General features: G+C 35.6%; 1 protein-coding gene across 1 annotated transcript in view; it reads right to left on the minus strand.

Moving 5' to 3' along the window:
* Positions 1-18,878, minus strand: part of MSH4 (mutS homolog 4) — an 88,787-nt gene that overhangs the window by 46,882 nt on the left and 23,027 nt on the right. The window contains exons 7-8 of the mRNA XM_045547724.1: positions 18,320-18,492; positions 12,608-12,675 (exon numbers count right to left, since the gene is read on the minus strand). Of these exons, the coding sequence (XP_045403680.1) occupies positions 12,608-12,675; positions 18,320-18,492 (241 nt within the window). The remainder of the gene's footprint in view (positions 1-12,607; positions 12,676-18,319; positions 18,493-18,878) is intronic.

Genomic DNA, 18,878 nt, shown 5'->3' on the forward strand with positions numbered 1-18,878 from the left:
AATCCCTTTTCAATAAATGGTGCTGGGAAAACTGGAGAGCTACATGCAGAAGATTGAAACTGGATCCCCAACTCTCACCTCTTACAAAAATCAATTCAAGATTGATAACAGACTTAAACCAAAGGCATGAAACCTTAAGAATCCTAGAAGAAATAGAAGACTTTTTCAGACATCGGTCTAGGCAAAGAATTTATGAAGAAGACCCCCAAAGCAATCACAGCAGCTACAAAAATAAATAAATGTGACCTGATCAAATTAAAAAGCTTCTGCACAAATTAAAAAGCTTCCGCTCTAAACTATCATTAGAGCGAATAGACAACCTACAGAACGGGAGAAAATATTTGGTCTCTACACATCTGATAAAGGGCTGATAACAAGAATCTATCCAGAACTCAAAAAAATCAACAAGAAAAAATCAAACAACCCCATCAATAAATGGGCAAAGGACATGAACAGAAACTTTTCAAAAGGAGACAGAATAGTGGCCAGCAAACATATTAAAAAATGCTCAACATCTCTAATCATTAGGGAAATGCAAATCAAAACCACAATAAGATATCACCTAACTCCAATAAGATTGGCCTTTATCAAAAAATCCCAAAGCAACAAATGCTGGCGAGGATGTGCAGAGATAGGAACACTCTTACACTGCTGGTGGGACTGCAAATTAGTGCAACCTCTGTAGAAAAGAATTTGGAGATACCTCAAAGAGCTACAAGTAGAACTACCATTTGATCCAGCACTAGCACTATTAAGTATCTACCCAAAGGAACAAAAGTCATTCTATAATAAAGACATCTGCACTCGAATGTTTATGGCAGCACAATTCACTATAGCAAGGATATGGAATCAACCCAAGTGCCTGTCAATAAATGAGTGGATTAATAAAATATTGTATATGTATACAATGGAATACTACTCAATTATAAAAAACGATGGTGATCTAGCACCTCTTATGTTTTCCTGGATAAAGCTTGAGCCCATTCTCTGAAGTGAGGTATCACAAGAATGGAAGAATAGGCATCACATGTACTCGCCATCAAATTGGCACTGACTGATCAACACTAAGGTGATCACACAGTAGTAATACTCTTTGGGGGTGGAGGGGTTGGGGGTAGATAAACTCACAACTAATGGACACCGTGACCGTTGGAAGGGAGGATAGGGCACATCTCAAATCATGGCTGGGTTATGGCAAAGTAATAACATGTAACCAAAATATTTGTAACCCCATAATTTCCTGAAATAAAAAAAAGAAAAAAAAATGGGCAAATGGTATGAATAGGAATTTCAAAGAGGATATAATCTTGAAAATGTAAATTAACAAGAGGAAGAAGGTACAACCACTCATTAAAATAGTTTGGTAGTGCCTTTTAAAATTAAATATGGACTTACAATACAACCCAGCAAGTGCACTCTTGGGCATTTATCCCAGAAAAATAAAGACTTGTTTTTAAAACTGTAAAAAAAAAAATATATGAGAGTCAAAGCTGGTAGTTTTTAGGTAGTAAGTAGGAAGAATGATCTGAGTGTCAGTAAGGAGCAAAGAGGATGCCAACTCTCAACTCCCTAATAGGAGGAATGTGAGAAGGAAAACCACTTAAAGTTCTGCAAAACACCAATCATAAGAGAAGATACAAGTGTCAATTTGAGGAAGAAGGTAAAAAATAAGGGAGATTTTGCCAATAACTGACCTTGAGTGCCAGAGAGGAAAATAAAAGTGTCATGGGATGGATGGGGTGGAAATAAACACAAAAAGCTGATGTACATGGCCATAAGGAGATTGTTGTCCAAAATGAGGAATAATTTGGGAGCACTGGGTTTCTTGTGGTTACTTACATGAACAGGGACAGGATTAAGAAGAGATTATTCTTGATGGTTCAAAAGCAAATAGTGGTTCAATCAAACTCCAGTTAACAGAAACACTGAAAGTGAAGGTTGGTGGGGAGGATGGTCTTGACAGAAGCGGGAAAAACTCTGGGGCTCCAACTGACCCTTGCTGATAACAACATGGAGTTTTGTAGAAAACTATGGTCTTACCCTAAGGACACATGGGAAATCGCTTTACGCTTGCCCACTAGAGTCTGTATAGCAGTGGTTCTCAACTGGGGAAATTTTGCCCCCTTAGAGGACATGTGGCAATGAGAGCATGTTTGGTTGTTATAATTGGGAGCATGCTACTGGCATCTAGGAGGTAGAGGCCAGGGATGCTGTTAAACATCATCATAGGACAGTATTCCCCTACAACAAAAATTTACCTAGCCCCAAATGTCAATAATGACTCCTGCTGTAGAAAAGCAGTCTTACTACAACCATACAGGTGCTCTCTTAACCTCATATATCACTGGTGATTTTTTTCCCCACTTGTTCTTTCTCTGCCGCCCTCCCCAACCCTACCCTACCTTGCTGGCTTTGAGGAAGTAAGCTTCTCTGAATCCTACAACTGCAAGGCACTAAATGCTGCCAACAACCACATCAGTATGGAAGCAGCTCTTTCCCCATTTGAGTTCTCCAGATGAATACCTAGCCCTGGCTGACAGTATGACTTCAGCTTATGAGACACTAAGCGGAAGACTACGCTAAAATGTGCATAAACTCCTGACCCACGCAGAAATGTGAGATAATAAATATGTATTGTTTTAAGCTACAAAGGTTGTAGTAATCTGTTGCATAGCAATAGAATGCTAACACAGAGTTCCTTTGCAGTTTGCTCCTTTAAGACCAGCACGGGAGAGAGAGTCTGTCTATAGAGAAGTAGGAGACAATTCTCCACTGGTCTTTTGCATTTCCAGACACATTGTGTGCAGAGGCACTGACTGCCTTTATTTTGGACAATATTTCTGAGATGAATAGCCTTGAAAGATAAACTGTCGGCTGGGCGCGGTGGCTCAAGCCTGTAATCCTAGCACTCTGGGAGGCCGAGGCGGATGGATCGCTGGAGGTCAGGAGTTCGAGACCAGCCTGAGCAAGACCCCGTCTCTACTAAAAATGGAAAGAAATTATCTGGCCAACTAAAAACATATATAGAAAAAATTAGCCGGGCATGGTGGCGCATGCCTGTGGTCCCAGCTACTCGGGAGGCTGAGGCAGTAGGATCGCTTCAGCCCAGGAGTTTGAGGTTGCTGTGAGCTAGGCTGACGCCACGGCACTCACTCTAGCCCGGGCAACAGAGCGAGACTCTGTCTCAAAAAAAAAAAAAAAAGAAAGATAAACTGTCTTACTCTAGAGCAAAGAGCAGGTTTGCTAACGGTCTTGGAAGATAAAGTTGGTATCTCCCTCCAGAACAACAGGCAGGAATATTTATTGCCCATTATAAAACATTCTGGTCTCCAAGCTCAGCAATTCTCTCTTGTATTACATTGCATGCGCAGGTATCACCTGGCCCTCTTCACAACATGCTTGTTGGAAATGGAGCTTGGAGAACCAGTGCAAAGAAATGCTGATACTCTGGTAATTGTCATACCTGTAATACTAAAGTCCTTTCTCTCTGACCCAGGAGTCTTGTGTCTTCTGTCAGCATCTATTATATGAAACTGTAGCTAGCTTGCAAATAGGGTAGAATATCAGATCTGTTACAGTTCTTGATGATAATGTGCTGTAATTGCTGTTTTTTAAAAACCCAAATATCATGTTGGAGTATAAGTTCTTTGGATCACAGATGTATTTACCATATCTCTAGCACTTATCACAATGTTTGGTAAAATGAATCACTTGTTAAATGAATGAAAGAAGGAGACATGTACTGTAGATACTCTATATAGCAGTCTGAAATCATTTGAAAAAAATGAAAAATTATTCAGAAACTCTGGCTGAAAACTAGAAAAATATGTTTAATATCAACATTTTCAAATGTTGGAAGATGTATTTTGGAAATTTATAATAGAAACAAAATTATTTTTAACGTAATACATTAAATGTAATACAGAAAGACATTTGTGCTAATTAAAAAAGAAATTTAAGCTTTATTCTCAGTGAACATTTACGATTAGAAAACATGAATTTTCTAAAGATCAATATTCCTAAGGAGAAAATATAATAACTCATCTTAGGAGAAAAATTCCATACTGGAAATTTTCCAAGAACATTTAGTTTATTCAGAAGTTTAAGCTAATCATATAATTCAGGCAACAGAACATTTAGTTCATTCACAAGTTTTACCAAATCATACAATAGAACCAGCACAAGTCTGAACTAATTTTGCAAATATTGTATTTAATTAAGATATATGCTTTTATTAAATAAACAGCGAGCCTCATTTAAAGTGTATTTCCAGATGGTTATAAAACCAATAACTGAAGTATAAGTAATATTTAAAGTCATGAATCATGCATAAAGTTTAATATATTGTTTAAGTTTCCTTAAAGGTTAGTAAATCTCATCTGAAAAGTATAACAAAAGGCCTTCACAAAGGACAGATGTGCTGGTAAGAAAAATATTTACAACTACAACTGCTCCTCCTAAAACTAATGTTTATTTTAGTTTAAACATGGAAAGTAAAATTAACCCTTAAAAACATTATGAGGCTATTTATAGATTTCTTTTTTTTTTTCTTTTTTAGAGATGTGGTCTCACATATTGCCCAGGTTGGTCTCAAACTCCTGGCTTCAAATAATCTTCCCAACTCAGCTTCCCAAGTAGCTAGGACTATAGGCATGCATCACCAAGGCCAGATTTAGATTGCCTTTTATAAACAGGAAAAATGATTCTAGATTCTTAGCTTACCAAATTACCTTAAACCTAGATCAGAAAACTTTTCCAAAATCTGATAGTGGAACTGATTGCAGAAGCTGGCTAGCCAATCACAGATATTTCTCAGAGAGCTATTTGGTCAAAATGACATTTTTTTCTTAATTTAACCAGAAATGGTCTAATGCAAAAACATGTATATTACTAATTCCTATAACTTGTGACACTGTATGAAACTCTATGACTGTATAATACTATATGTTACATAAATTGACAGTAAAGAGACTGCATCTAGGTACAATCTGATGATTGATTCTTTCCTATAGCAAAATAGAAACATAGTCTTTGCTTACATACTGTTAAGGGTTCAATTGTGTCCCCTCCAAAAAGATATTTCTAACCATCACTACCTCAAAATGTGACCTCATTTGGAAATAGGGTTGTTGTAGGTAATTAGTTAAGATGATGTCATACTGGAGTAGGGTGGGCCCCTAATCCAATATCACTGGTGTCATATGAGAGACGGCCATGTGAACACACAGACACACAAAGAGAACATCATTTGACAAGGACTGGAGTTATGCAGATGCAAGCCACAAAATGCCAGATTGCAAATAAATCACCAAAAACTAGGAAAAGGCAAGAAAGGATTCCCCTACAGGTTTCAGAGGCAGCATGGCCCTGAACACCTTAATTTCAGATGAGTAGCTTCTAGAACTGAGACAATATGTTTCTGTTGTTTTTAAGACACAGTTTGTGGGCTTTTGTTATGCAGCCTTAGGAAACTAATATAAACACTAATTATCAATACAGAGTAGCCGTTTTCTTTTCTGTTATACTGTATTGCATTTTTCTATGTAAAACATGCCATTCACAAGTAAACTGGTTTTTAAGTTAAGATATTTTTCCATTCAGAAATATCATTCAAAGCAGAGGCCTTTGGCAAAAGGTCATAAAGGCTAATGATGGTACTTTGTGTGTTTATATTCATAACTGATTTTTCATTTTTAAGTCTCAGAAAGTCCTACATTTATTAACTCCAAAAACACTGTTAAGCAAATGCAAAGTAAAAAAAAAGCTAATGACATAGGCTAGCAATAACATATCTAAAAGTAAAATGAAGAACCCTTCATACATATTCACAAATCATTTTATTTTAATATGAACAATGTGGTTTTTAATATTAGTTGTCAGAGTCCAAACAAGAAGAAAGCAACCTTGGTCTGCAGGATGCAAAGCCAGATCAGGAGGAGGATAGAGAGGTGGCACTGCACAGAAGGACAAGGAGGGCACCAAACTGGAGGCCTGTCCAGCAAGGGTATATGAACCTGAACAAGGTCAGGAAGAGTATCCATGCAAGGGGAGAGGGACAAGGATCCAAAATCCTTGGGTTTTGGATCACAAATGGGCTGAGGAAAGCCTCTGCATAAGAAGGTAGCTTGATGCAGAATATCAGAGCCTGAGAGAGGTCAGAAGCATTTCTGCACAGGGGACAGTTTGTCAAGGAGTAATGGAACAGAGTGAGTGAGGATGGGCTTGGTATTGGGGAGAGAGTGCGAGTGGTAGGAGATTGGTCACATACAGGAGAAACAGATCAAATATGTTAAATTTATTAAGGATAATGGGATTTCTCATCAGGTTTCTCATTAACAGAGAAAGGAATTACTAAAACAGAAAGGGAGAAAACTAGTTATTAACTTGTGATGATGAAGGGAAATCGGAGGTATTGGTGTGAACTCATAGTTTTCTATTATACAGATGAATATAGATATAAATATACAGGTAAATGTGTATATTTATACATTCATTTATATACATATCCTTATTCCCTAGCCATGAGATGGTTTGGAGAAGCGATATCCCACCAGCAATAAGTACACATCTAGTGCCCAAAGCTTAATTTTTAAATACTGTTCCCTATTAAATGAATCAGGACTCCTGGGAGAAATAGCTGGTTCAAAGGCTGGGGCAGGGAAAGTATAAGAAAAGCCTGGCTCATTTTCTTGAGCCAGAAAGTGATGAAGTTCTCAAAGAATTGTGGATGCATGTCCAAAGGACACAGAAGAAAATCAGAAGGGGCTTGCACTGGTCAAATCTGAGATAATTGGAGAATCAAAATAAATATTGATAGTAATATAGTAATGGAATATAACCAATTGAATAAAATGTGAAACCATAAGTCCATATGGATTAAATACATAAATACATTGAAAGTTGGATGAAGAACAGAAAATTTACATGGTTTCAAAGTACCTCCCCACAAAATATTTATTAATTACATAGAGGAAATAATAATTTTACAGTAATTTTACACCACCTCAACCAAGTGCACAAAGTTTTCATCATAATGAGACAAATTAAAATTGTGTGCCATTTAATAAGATGTAATGAGAAGAACATGGCATCACTTCTGTGATATTCTTTCCAAAGATACATAATCTGAAACTAACAATCAGAAAACATCAAACAAATACAATTTTAAGAAAATAACAGACCTGTAATTTTCAAGCATCAAGGTCATGAAAGTCTGAAAGTCAAGGGATCACTAGGGTAACTAGGGTACCATTTTAGATTAAAGACTAAATAGACTAAAAGAACACAAAAACTAAATGCAGAGCTTGGTTCTTAACTGATTTTTCTTTTCCTATAAAAAGCATTATTGGCACAGCTGGCAAACTAGAATGTGGTCAAAGGATTAAATGGCATTAATCTACCAGTGTTAATATTCTTATTTTGAATGTTTATTATGGCTGAATAGCAGAACGTTCTTGTTTGTAAGAAATATTAATATATTCGGGAGAGACAGAGTATCATTTCAACCACCTAGTGTTGTTTTTATTTTGTGATTTATGTATGTATTTACTTTATAATATTTAATTGATAAATAAAAATTGTATATATTCAAAGTATATGCAAATTTTATTTAACTGTTATTTTCATTTTTTTTTTAATGTTGAAAATAAAAGCTCTTAACATGCTTTCAGAGATGGGAGGGGAAAAAAAGCAAGTCACATCCAATAATTTAGGAATCCCAGTGGTTTCACATTCTCAACAGGAATTCTAGAAGCTACAAGATAGTAGAGAAATGCCTACAAAATTCTGAAGGAAAATTATTCCCTGCCTATAATTCTATTGTCAGCCCAACTATCAATCAATTAGAAGAGAATAATAAAAAAAAATTTCAGACATGGGAAGTCTCATTCTTTCTCAGAAACTTACTAGAGAATGTGCTCCATGAAAAGGTGAGAATAAACCACTAGAAGAAGTAGAAGACATGAGACCAACACAAAAGAGACAAGAAATGATGTTGAAGAGGGAACCTGGTGTCACAGCTGTAGACCTAGGGAAAAAAGGGGCAACCAGTACAGATTAGAACAAGCCAGAAAGCCTGTGCAAGAAACTTCTTCAAGAGATTGATATTGGCTGAGTACCTTATGTGAAGGAATAGCTGAGAAGATATTTAGATAATTGGTGGAACTATCTATGCCCAAATTAGTGAATGTATGCAGTAAAACAAACAAATAGAAAAATAGTTACTAACTCTGGAAAAGAAAACACAAAAAGGCATGCAGGTTCAGCTTTGTGTAGCATGGATAGTAATAAAAATTTTGATCTAACTAAAGTTATGTTATACTCATATTAGGTGATGGGAAGTAGGAACATATGTGCCTGTGTTTATGGAAGACGAGGGAGAAAAAACAGCAAATATTAATTTTTCTGGTAGGGAATTAACATGTAATATCATCAAGAAAATGAAAAGACAACCCATAGAACAGAAGAAAATATTTGCAAACTATGTATCCAATAAGGGATTGGTAGACAGAATATATGAAAAATTCTCACAACTCAGTAATAAAAATATCATTGCAAATAACCCAATTAAAAATGGGCAAAGAATATGGATAAATACTTCTCCAAGGAAGACATAAAAGTGGCTAATAAGCATTTATAAAAATACAGACATTATTGGTCATAATGGAAATGCAAATCAAAACCATGAGATACCAGTGCACATCCACTAGGATCGCTAGAATAAAAAAGTCAGATTATAACTGAATGTGGAAAAATTAGAGCCCTCAAACACTGCTGGTGGATATATTAAATGATAAAGTCACTTTGGGAAACAGTCTGGTAGTTTCTCAAATGATTAAACATAGAGTTATCATATGACTTTTTCAAAAGTGGAAAAAACTCAAATGTCCATCAACTGACAAATCGATAAAGAATATGTGCTATACCCATATGGAATATTATTTGTCAATAAAAAGAATGAAGTACTGATACATGCTACAATATGAACGAAACTTGAAAACATTATGCTAAGTAAAAAATATGGTCACAAAAGGCTACCTATACATGTTATATGATTCCATTTATATAAAATGTCCAGGATAGACAAATCTATAGAGACAGGCAATAGATTAGCAATTGTCAAGTGGGCTAAGGAGGGGGCTTAGGAGGAATGGAGTTACTGCTAATGGGTTCAGGGTTCTAAAATTGACTGTTATGATGGTTGTAAAACTCTGCAAATGCACTAAAAACAATTGAATTGTTGACTTTAAATGGATAAATTGTGTGCTATGCAATTATACCTCCATAAGGCATTTTATTTAAAAAATTGTGAGATAAATAGAAATTAAACATATGAAAACAATAACATAATGGTAGGGAAGGGGTAAATGGCAGTATATTATTGTAAGGTTCTTATACTATATGTGAAGTGGTATTATATTATTTGAAGGTGGACTGAATTGAGCTAAAGATGTAGTCTATAAAACCTAAATCAACCCCTAAAATAACAAAAATTATTATATCTAATAAACCAACAAAGGAAATGAAATGGAATCATAAAAAATACTCAATCCAAAAGAATGAGGAAAAAAAGAAAAAAGGGAGCAAATAGATGAAACAAATAGGAAAAAAAAAATGCCAAGATGGCAGATTTAAAAGGAAATATACCAGTAATTTCATTAAATGTAAATGGAATAAACACTTCAATTAAAAGTAAGATATTCTCTGATATTTTACAAAAAACTAAGACCCAAATATATGTTGCCTACAAGAAACCCACTTGAAGTATAAAGACAAAAACAATGGTGAACTAGCACCTCTTATATTATCCTGGATAGAGACTGAGCCCATCCTCCAAAGTGAGGTATCACAAGGATGGAAAAACATGCACTACATGTACTCGCCATCAAATTGGTACTAACTGATCAACACTAAGGTGTTCACATGGTAGTAATACTCATTGGGTGCCAGTCAGGTGGGGGGTGGGGTAGGTAAACCCACAACTAATGGAAGTGGAGCCCACTGTATGGGGGAAGGTCACACTTGTAGGCCTGGCTCCAGCAAGGCAAACACATTACATGTAACTAAAATGTTTGTACCCCCATAATATCCTGAATTAAAAAAAAATTAAAAAAAATTAAAGCTATTGTCAAGAAAAAACCAAAAAACAAACAAACAAAAAACAAAAACAAAAACAAAAATAGGGCCGGGCACAGTGGCTCACACCTGTAATCCTAGTACTTTAGAAGGCCGAGGAGGGAAGATTGCTTGAGGCCAGGAGTTTGAGATCAGCCTGAGCAAGAGTGAGACCTCATCTTTACAAAAAATTTAAAAATTAGCCAGGTATGGTGACTTGTGCCTGTAGTCACAGCTACATGGGAGGCTGAAGCAGGAGAATCACTTCGGCCAGGAGTTTGAGGTTGCAGTGAGCTATGATGATGCCATTGCACTCTAGCTTGGGTGACAGAGTGAGATCCTGTCTCAGAAAAAGCAAGCTGGAGTGGCTATTAATATTAGACACAGTAGATTTCTAAGCAAAAAATATTACCAGGAATAAAGAATGTCATTTCATAATGATGAAAGTTTCAATTAACAAAAAAGGCGTAGCAATCTTAAATGTTTATGTACCCTATAATAGAGCTTTACATTAGATAAAAACTTATAGAACTGCAAAAATACATACAAATTCAGAACTGTATTTGGAGATTTTGACATCCCTTCTTAATAACTAATAGAATAGACCAAAAAAAAATCAAAACTCAATAAGGTTATAGAATACTTGAACTAACTGACATTTATGGAACACTCCCACCAACAACAGCAAAATACACATTCTTTTCCAATTCACATGGAACATTTACCAAAATAGATCCTATTTTGGGCCATAAAAACAAATGTCAATTAAGTTAAAAGGATCTATATTATACAATGTATGTTCTCTGATCACTAGAGAATTAAATTTGAAATCAATAACAAAAAGATACAAGGAAAGTCCTCAAATATTGAAAATGAAATAACCCATACATCAAAGAAAAAATTTTTAGAAAGAAATTAGACAGTATTTTGAAATTCTTTTAATGAAAAAGAAAACACAACATATCAAAAATTGTGGAACACAGCTAAAGCATTACTCAGAGGGAAATTTATTGTATTAAGTGCCTATATTAGAAAAGAAAAAAGGTCACAAATGGATGACCTCAGCTTTGTCCTTCACAATCTCAAAAAAGAAAATTAGGCAAAGAGTAAAGCAGAAGAATGAAAATAAAACTGATAAACCAGAAATCAATGAATAGAAAACAGAAAAAAAAAATAAAGAAAAAATCAATGAAATCAAAAGTTGGTTCCCTGAGAATACCAAAAAAAAAAAAAAAATTGATAACCTCTAGCCAGGCTGTTAAGGGAAATAAAAAGAGAACACTTTAAAGTTATCAATATCAAAAGTGAAAGAACACATCATTACAAATTTCACCGATACAAAAAGGATAATAAGGAAGCTATTATGATCCATTTTATGCCAATAAATTTGAAAAGTTGGGTGGAATGACAAATTCTTTGAAAGACACAAGCTACCAAAGCTCATTCAAGAAGAAGCAGATAGCCTGAATAGCACCATATCTATTTTAAAAGTTGAGTTTATAGTTAAAAACCTTCCTATAAATAAAATTCCAGGGTCTAATGGCTTAATTTGTGAATTCTACCAAATATTTAAGGAAGAAATAATACCAGTTCTATAAAAACTCTACCAGAAAATTAAAGAGGAGGGAATACTTCCAAACTCATTTTATGAAGCCAGCTAATTTTGTTCCAGACATCAGTTGTCTTAGGTTACCACCCATTTGTACACAGTGAATTATAAGGTACTTCAATTATTTAAGGAATCTCTCAGTTCTGTGCCTGCTTAACAACTAAAGCTTTTCCATCTAGTAATCCTTTTATTATAAATGAACCTCAAGAGTGTTTTCTCTACAATATGGAAAGACTTCCCAAATATAGATTAGCCTTCAGTGGATTTGCAAAAGTAATCAAATTTTAAATCAATTTTACTAAAGTGCAAGGACTTTCCTTTTTAAGCATGTGGGCAAAAATATATTAATGTTTGTATTCAGATAAAGTAATATTGTTTAGTCCACTTTAAATGGAATAATGAAAATCATCTATTACTTTCCTTATAGGATGTATCTATAAGCACTATTGAAATTTGAAAAATATCCAGAGAAGATGTTGCTTCATTCTTAAAGGTTAAGAATATTTGAAGATTAATCAAACTTCACATAATGATCACTTTTGAACAATCTATACTCTTTAGCTCCAATATAAATTTTACTTATTTGCAAACATTATTATAGCCTAAGTTTTTAAAAATTATATACAACTCCTTCAGTAAATATTTGATTAGTGAAAATATGCTCATTCTTCAATTATCTAAAAAACTTTTTATTTACTACAACATATATGATAATACATTAGGAAAAAAGTTTCCCCTAAAAACTCATAAAAATACTCTAGATATCAATAATGAAGTACTTACCAAAGCCATTTTGGTATTCTTCAATTGTTACATTACAAGTTCTATCACATAATGTATCATAATATAACATTTATATATATATACATATATATATAAACATACCGTGTCTTGCTTTGGAATTTGTACTAAAACAGAAAGAAGTTGTTCTGTATCAAGAAATCTTGATATAACTGAAACAAACAAAAAAATGTGAGCATGTAAACTTTATGGTACAATTGAAAAAGTAGACTATGTAAAATATTATGCTCAAACAATAAAATGAAACAGTTCTGCCTGAAAATATTACTTGTTTTAATTGTCTTCTTTATTTATCTTATATATAAAAGGAATAAAAAATATATTCTAATGTTCTTTTCTTAATTTTGATTATTCACAATCTCTCCTCAAAATTTGATGCTGTTGACCATCCTTTCTGCTATGGTTGAGTATCCCTGCCAAAACTCATGCTGGAACCTTAATTCCCAGTACAATAATTTTGGGAGATGGAACCTTTAAGAGGTAGGGCCTAACGGGAGGTGTCTGGGTCATGGGGCTCCACTCTCATGGATAGCTTTGTGCCATTCTTGCAGTGGTGAGTGAGTTCTAGCTCTCATGAAATGGGATTAGTCTTACAGCAACGGACTAGACTGGGCTGTTATAAAGCAAAGATGCCCCTCGTTTTGGCCCTTCACACATGCCCACTTCCCCTTTGACCTTCCGCCATGTTATGACACAGCATGAAAGCCTTCACCAGAAGCCAAGCAGATACCAGTCCTATGCTCTTGGACTTTCCAGCTACCAGAGCCAAATAAACCTCTTTTCTTCATAAATTACCCAGCCTTAAGTATTCTGCTATAGCAATGCTAAATGGACTCCTTCTTGAAACTCTACTTCTCTGGTTTTTGGATGTTGTCTATCCCAATGTTTTTCTCATCTTTCTGATCTCTACTTTTCTTCATGATACTTAAAAGACGCTTAGTTTAAAAGCATAGTTCAACCACTAACCACATAACCTTCCTGAAAGTTACTTTCTCTGAACTCTAGTTGTTCTTATCTTTTAAATGCTTATAACATATACCAGCATAACATCAGGTTTGTTTTGAGAATTAAGTGAGATAATATGTGTCCTAAGTTGAAATGTATCCCCCAAAGTTCACGTTTTAGGAACTTAATCCCCAGTGCAACAATGCTGAGAAGTGGGACCTTTAACAGGTGATCAGTTCATGAGGGCTGTGCCCTCATGAATGAATTAATGCTGTTATCATGGGAGTGGGTTCTTGATTAAAGAGTGAGTTTGGCTCCCTTCCTCTCTCATGCACACATGTACTCTCTTGCCCTTCTACCATGTTACGATGCAGCAAGAAGCCCCTCACCAGATCCAAGCCCCTCGACATTGGATTTCTCAGCCTCCAGAACTGTAATAAACTTCTTTTCTTTATAAATTTTCCAATCTCAGATATTCTGTTATAGCAGCACAAAACAAAGACAGAAAATTGGTACTGAGACTGGTGGTGTTCCTATAGCAAATACCTGAAAATATGGAAGTGGCTTTGGAACTAGGCAATGGGTAGAGGCTGGAAGAATTTGGATGAGCAGGCTAGAAGAAATTTAGATTGCTGTGAACATAGTCCTTAGGACAATTCTAGTGAGAGCTCAGAAAAAAGAGAAGAAATACAGGGAAAGTCTACAGCTTCTTAGAGACTATTTAAGTGATCATGATCAGAATGTTGGCAGAAATATGGACAGTAAAGGTTATTCTGATGAGATCTCAGATGGAATTGAGAAACAAAATATTGGAAACTAGAGTAAAGGCTACCCTTGTTATACAGTTGTAAAGAATGTGGCAGAATTATATCCGCATCTTAGGAATTTGTGGAGGGTGCAACTTAAGAGCAATAAACTAGGACATCTGGTAGAACTAGGGCAGAACTTAAGAGCAATGAACTAGGATATCTAGCAGAAAAGCATACAGAATGCTGCATGGCTTCTTCTGGCCACTTACAGTAAAATGAGAGAAGAGAGAAATAATTTAAAGATGAAATTTATAATTAAAAGGGAAGCAGAATGAAAATATTTGAAAAACTCTCAGCCTGACCATGTAAAGAATAAAAAAGCATGTTTGGCAAAGACTAGCAAGGGTATGGCCAAGAGACTGTTTGGTAAAGAGATTAATATAAATAGAAAGAAGCCAGGTTCTATTTATCAAGACAATGAGAGAATGACCCCAAGGCATTTCAGAGATCTTTGAGGCAAGCTATGACCTTGAGGGCAAAGTTTCCAGAGAGGTGTCCATGGAACCTCCGCATTCACTGCCCTGCACCATCTCCAGACTCTGCTCCCTAAATTCTGGCCTAGTGCCTCTGAGTACTGTCACTGCTGTTATAATCTTCATTATGTTTAATACTATTATGACATTTTACATGTGATTCCACTAGTCAGACTCTCATAAGCCCTCAATTATAGTGTTCTTTTTCTTTCCAGGCTCTTCTTTCTTTCCCCAAATCTATTATTATAACCAAAATGTTTCTAAAATAATAATTTGATCATATTACTTTCTTGGTTCAGAATCATCAGCTCCATATTGCCTGAAGGAAAATATTCAGAGTCTTTAGTATTATATATAGGCCTTTCATAATCTTGTCTCCATCCTCATTCCTGCCATTCCCCAAGGCTTCAAGTCATAAATAACTACTAGCCAAGCCTTAAATACAACAAGCTCTTTTATATCAATGTAAATACAGTCAAAGAAGCTTATGCTAATCCTAACTTCACAAGCTTCCCAGAAAAACAAATATCTTCTAGAAAGTAAATACTGTTCAAGATCACAGCCAATGGCATGCATACCAGATCTTTATCCTGGCCACTATATCTAAAAAAAATCTTTGTTACTCCTTTGAACATCAACTTAATGTATAGACAAGGCAGAAAAGGAAGGTCCAGAGAGCTTGAATTGAGCCATTTTGACTGACACCTGACCCTAACCACCCTGAACAAGGAAGTTGCTAGCAAGTTGCTGGCCTGTGACCACCCAAAGATGGATGAATTACTAAACCAGATGCCTTACAAACTGTTTGTGCTCACCATTCTGTGACAGCAGTTTATAATTAAACTTTATGGCCTGATCACAAGACAAAGCTGGGCACATATGGCTGGTTTCCAACGGAGTTTCTGACTATTTAAAAACATTATCATTGCCCCACAAAGGGTTCCTTCCTACTGGGAAGAGGACCCCTACTCTGTGGAGTAGGATCTGTTGTCTGTCTCTGTCTCAATAAACTTTATGTCGCTAGTTGGCTCTCACTTGAATTCTTTCTGCGCACAGCCAAGAACCTACTTGTTGAGCGCAGGGGCCTTTCCTCCCTTCACTGGGACCCCACTCCTGCATCACATGTACCTTGCACAGGCATGTTCCCTTTGTCTTAAAAATCATTGCTAGGATTCTCCTGTTGCCAAAATCCTACTCATTCCCTTAAGACAAAGCTGAAATATTAACAGTGTGAATCCCACCTGGATTCTACCTTTATCCCAGCTCTCTTCTCTGTGTTCCCATAAAATACTCAATTATTATTGTATTTATTATCACACTGTACCATAATTATTTATTCAGAGTTCTGTTTCCCTAATAGTGATGTGAGGTCCTTAAAGACAGAAACTTAAGCTTAATATTCCTTATATTTTTATCCCTAACACCTACAAAATGTCTATAATAAAGTAGGTACTGGGGATTTTTTCATAAGGTTTAGATTCTCAAATTTTAATAAATCACCCTCCACCCTCCTACCTTGCCTTCTGTCCTGTTCCTCAACTTAACTGCATGTTCAGATAAATTATAATCTATTCAGAGATAGAAAACATAGAAATGTTTAACATTTGTAGATGCCAATTTGTAACAAATTAAAAAACTTAAAATATATCAAAATTAAAGTTTCAAAGAAAATCCAAGTTTTTCATCAAAATCTCACCATACAAAATAGTATTATCTTGGGAAGAACAGAATATAAATTTTAAAAACTTCAACAATGAATCAATAGCTTAACAAATATGAGTATCTGTTATGTCCTAGCCTTATATGGGAATCATCCAACAAAACATGAATTTACAATATAGTAAGGGAGGTGCTATAACAAGGTACTATAGGAAACATGTAGAAACAATGCCTAACACAGACTTCCAGAGTCAGAGAGGCTTCCAGAAGCAGTGACATCTAAACTGGAATGACAACGGATGAACTACAGGTATTAACAGCTAAAGAGTAGCTTGGGAGGAGGCATTGCAAGGAAGAAAGAGGAAATAATCTAGGCAAAAACTATAGAGTATCAAGGCCAGAAAATGAAAGTGGATATGTTCAAGTAACTTAAAGAATTTTAGTTATACTACAAGGCAGAATGGAAAGTGAGGAGTAGCAAAAGATGCTAGGGGAGATTATAGGTAAAGAGCCATATAGAAGAGTTTAGATTTTATCCTAAATGTAATCAGGAGAGATTGAAGGAATTTATGCAGGTGAGTATGTGGTAGCCCCTCAAAGATGTCCACTTCCTAATCCCTGGAATTTGTGAATATGTTAACTGATAAAAAGGAACTTTCCAGACGAGACTCGGTTAAGGATCTTGAAGTGGAGAGATTATCCTGGATCATCTCCTGATCTCAATGGAAACATAAGGGTCCTTACAAGAGGGTGGCAGGAGGATCAGAGTCAGAGAGTGAAGATATAAGTACAAAAGCAGAGGTAAGAGTAGAGAAGATGCTATATTGTGGCTTTAAAGGTGGAGAGAGGGCCACGAGCCAAGGAATGCAGGTGGCCTCTAGAGACTGGAAAGAACAAGGAAATGGATTTTCCCCTAGAGCTTCCAAAAGAAATGTGGACCTGCTGACACATTGATTTTAGCACAGTGAAACTGATTTAAGACCTCCAGAACAGAAGACAATGTGAGCTGGGCATGGTGGCTCATGTCTGTAATCCTAGCACTCTGGGAAGCCAAGGCAGGAGGATCACTTGAGCTCAAGAGCTCGAGACCAGCCTCAGCAACATTGAGACTCCATCTCTACTAAAAATAGAAAAATTTAGCCAAGCGTGGTGGTGCATGTCTATAGTTCCAGCTACTGGGGAGGCTGCAGGAGGATCTCCGGAGCCCAGGAGTTTGAGGTTGCAGTGAGACATAATGATGCCACTGCACCCTAACCAGGGAGACAAAGCAAGACTCTGTCTCAAAAAAAAAAAAAAAAAAAAAAAGACAATGTGAAGACACACAGGGAGAACACCATATGACAACAGTGGCAGAGACTGGAATGACAGACCTGCAAGCCAAGCCATGCCATCGACTGACAGCCACCACCAGAAGCTAGGAAGAGGCAAAGAAGGATTCTCCCCTATAGGTTCAAAAGTGTTCATGGCCCTACCAACACCTCAATTTCAGCTTCTAGCTTCCAGAACTCTGAGACAAAAACTTCCTGTTGTTTTAAACCATGGAGTATGAAGTATTTTTTTACAGCAGCCCCAGGAAACTAATATACCCCATTTGTGGATAATTACCTAGCCTGCACAAATCTTCCCTTCGCTGAAAATTACCATGAAGAAAAGAATTATAAGGTATCTATGAAAAAAAGAAACCCACAGAAAAAATGGAAAAAAATAGCATCCAGAAAATTAAAATATAAAACACCTCTGAAATGGCTTACTACAGGATTTAGTAGAATATTTCAGAAAAATAGCTTTCATACAAGAATACAAAATTTATACCTTCACTATACGCCTTTCAGAAACATGAAAAAAATAACTAAACCAGTTGTGTTTGTAAACCTAATTTGTATTTATAAAATTAGATGATATTCATTTACCTGATTGAAGTCCAAAAAAAAGTTCCTCATCTTGAAGTAGTTCTTGAACACAATCTAATCTCATGTTAATGGTTTCAATATCAACAAGAGGTTCTAATATATTAGAACGAAGTCTTCTACTCCCTCCAGCAGTCTTAGTATAATTTAGAACACCAAAGAGAGTGTGATTATTCCTTTGAAAACAGAACACAAGTTAGGGAATTTCATTAAGTATACAAAGCAAAATCCAAGAAATTGCATTTTAACTTCATAATTAAATATTAATAATTCTATAATCTACAGCAGTGATCCTCAGATTTGCATACAAATCACATGGGATTCTAAGTGAGTAGGTATGAGATGAGACACGAGAATCTACATTTTGAACAAGCTCCATCCATGTGTGCTGTCAGTCAATGAACCACACTTTGACTAACATGGATGGACCGTATCTCCTTGTACTTAATGACCTTTTTCTGTAGGCCAGTTATAATATTAATATTTAGACTAATATAAAGTTTTCTAGTCCATGACATTCCATCAATAATAGCAAGATATCAATAATATATCCTTGAGGGGT

This window comes from Lemur catta, chromosome 3, assembly GCF_020740605.2.
Source record: "Lemur catta isolate mLemCat1 chromosome 3, mLemCat1.pri, whole genome shotgun sequence".
Taxonomy (NCBI): domain Eukaryota; kingdom Metazoa; phylum Chordata; class Mammalia; order Primates; family Lemuridae; genus Lemur; species Lemur catta.